This window comes from Aegilops tauschii, chromosome 4 (assembly GCF_002575655.3).
Source record: "Aegilops tauschii subsp. strangulata cultivar AL8/78 chromosome 4, Aet v6.0, whole genome shotgun sequence".
Classification (NCBI taxonomy): Eukaryota; Viridiplantae; Streptophyta; class Magnoliopsida; order Poales; family Poaceae; genus Aegilops; species Aegilops tauschii.
Window position 1 is genome coordinate 526,767,280 of NC_053038.3, and position 2,554 is coordinate 526,769,833.

Below are 2,554 nucleotides of genomic sequence, written 5' to 3' on the forward strand. Positions count from 1 at the left end.
GATGACGGAGCAGACAGCCATCCCGAAACCCGTCTAGGACGAGGCGTATGTGGAGTCCAATCGGCGCTTCATCCAGCAAGAACAAACGTATGTGGAGCCCATTTTCATCAAGGAAACCGCCAGCGTCCAACAATTTTTGGTTAGCTGTATGATTCAAGAAAAAAAAGTTTATGTGTAGTATGTGTATTTTACTTTGCATGGACCCAATTTTTTATTTAAAAAAAATGATCCCACTGGCCACTACGCTGGCTACATTAGGTACAAGATCTCATTGTTTCGATTAAAAGGTACAAGATCTCATCATCACCTCAGAGATTAATTAAAAAAGAGAACAAAAAGAAAGAAAGGAAGCTGCACAGAAATTTATTTATAATCCTACTATGAGAGCCTAATAATTTTGCTCAAGGCAAGTCTCTGTCGAAACCAACCATTTTTATTTATTTGCTTTCTTCTCCTCACCAAACCCAATTGCTTTGCTTTTGCGGGTGGGAGGAGGATTCGCTCCACGACACAGCATCTATGCCATCCATCCTACGGTCACAATGCTCGCCACGTCGATCGGATCGAGGCATCGATCGTCTCTATCTCTTAACCGCCCCGCACGCGCGGCTCACGGCTTGGTTTCGCCGTCCGATCGTCTCCCGGCGGCTGAGATCTGCTCCAGGGTCCGAACCACGTCGGCCATGGACGGCCGGAGGGCCGGGTTCTCCCCGACGCAGGCCACGGCCAGCGTTGCCACGGTGGCCGCCTGGTCCGCGTCATACCGGCACCCAAGCCTCTGGTCGACGAGCCTAGGCACGTCGTCGCACGAGCACGAGCCGGCCTTGATCATCGGCGCGACGGCGGACGTCAGGAGCCGGCCGTCGCTGAAGGGCTGCGTGCCGGTGAGCAGCTCAAGGAGCAGCACGCCCAGGCTGTACACGTCGCTCTTCTTTGTGAGCACGCCGGAGCGGAGGTAGTGCGGGTCCACGTACCCAGGCGAGCCCTGCACGGCGCGCGGCGTGCGGACGGCCGCGGAGGCCGAGAACCCGGCGCGCGCGGAGCCGAAGTCGCAGAGGCGGGCGCCCATGGCCGCGTCCAGCAGCACGTTGGAGGCCTTGACGTCGCCGTGCACCACCTGCGGCTCGCACCGGTCGTGGAGGTACTCGAGCGCGCGCGCCACCTGCAGCGCCACGGCCGCGCGCCGCGCCCACGGCATCGTGGCAGCGGGAGCGGCCTGGTTGCCGTCGCCGTCGCGGCCGTGGAGGTGGTCGTGCAGGCTGCCGTTGGGCGCGAACTCGAGCACGAGCACGCCCTCGTCGCGCTGGTCGCAGAAGGCGAGGAGGCGGACGATGTGCGGGTGGCGGACGCGGAGCAGCGCGTCCAGCTCCTGCCGGAAGGCGCGGCGCAGGCGTTCGCTGCTGCGGTGCACCTTGACGGCGGCGAGCTGGGAGGATCCGGAGCCGGCGAGGCGCGCCAGGTAGACGGTGCTGAAGCCGCCCTCGCCGACCACGGCCGACGTGAAGCCCGACGTCATGGCCTCCACCTGCGCCCACGACAGCTGCCTGGCGCCGCCCTTGCCGGCAGTCTGCTGGACGTTGGTGTCGTTGATGGCTGCGCCTCGCGGGCCGACGCCGGTAGCGACGCCATCGCCACCGCAGCCGCAGCAGAGGAGCGGGAACTTGTGCCTGTGCAGCAGCATCTCCGGCGTCCCTCCCGGCGAGCCGTGGACAGTGGAAGAGAAGGAGACGAGGGGCGTGCTGGCTTGTTTGGGAGAGACGTGGCCGTCGTGGGCATATATAGGTGGTTGGCAAGAAAGGCATCGGCGAGCGTGGCTCTTTGGGGAGTGGCGACAGAGTAACCTTTCATTGATTCATTCGTTGCATACTCCAAAAACCACTTTGACCCAAGAGCTAGCATGCAGACATACTTCTACTCCATAATTGAATTGTGTGAACCTAGCCAGTCTATCTATAAAATCTCGATCACTTCAGCATTTAATCTTAGAGAAATGCTATCTAGTCAACGTTCACTGGAAATAGTATCGCGATCGAACATTTTCTATGGCAACTTTACGTTGGCGTGAGATGGCAATTCCTCTCCCTTTTTTTGTTTTGGGGTAAATCATTTCTTTTTCAGATGTTGCCATGTATTTCTAAAGAAATTGCCATCCTCCCACAACGTAAATTTGCCATACAAAATGTTCGCAATTGTCACCCCCTCCCAGCTAAAGTTCCCTGGATAAGAGAGGTCCTAATTTTAAGATACATTTAAGAATGTATGTTAAACGAGAGATGTTTTAAGTACTCAAGATTAAGATACAAATCATTTAGACAATTTATATCTAAACATATGTTTAATGCATACGATACAATTTAGGATACTCTAGTGTCTTTGAGTTGGAATTGTCTATCCATTATAGTACTACTTCCTCCGTTTTTATTTACTCTGCATACATTTACCGTAACAAATCTGTATGGTGTGAAAGTACATTCAATTATGAATCTAATGGTATTGATTTGTTAGTGTATATGTATTTTTGTCTATAAACTTTGTCCAAGTTTATAAAGCTTGA

General features: G+C 54.3%; 1 protein-coding gene across 1 annotated transcript; it reads right to left on the reverse strand.

Moving 5' to 3' along the window:
- Positions 1-342: 342 nt before the first annotated feature.
- LOC109768859 (salt tolerance receptor-like cytoplasmic kinase 1) lies at positions 343-1,794 on the reverse strand. The gene has a single exon (XM_020327593.4). The coding sequence runs from the start codon at positions 1,679-1,681 to the stop codon at positions 611-613; it is 1,071 nt and encodes a 356-aa protein (XP_020183182.1). The 5' UTR covers positions 1,682-1,794; the 3' UTR covers positions 343-610.
- Positions 1,795-2,554: the final 760 nt, after the last annotated feature.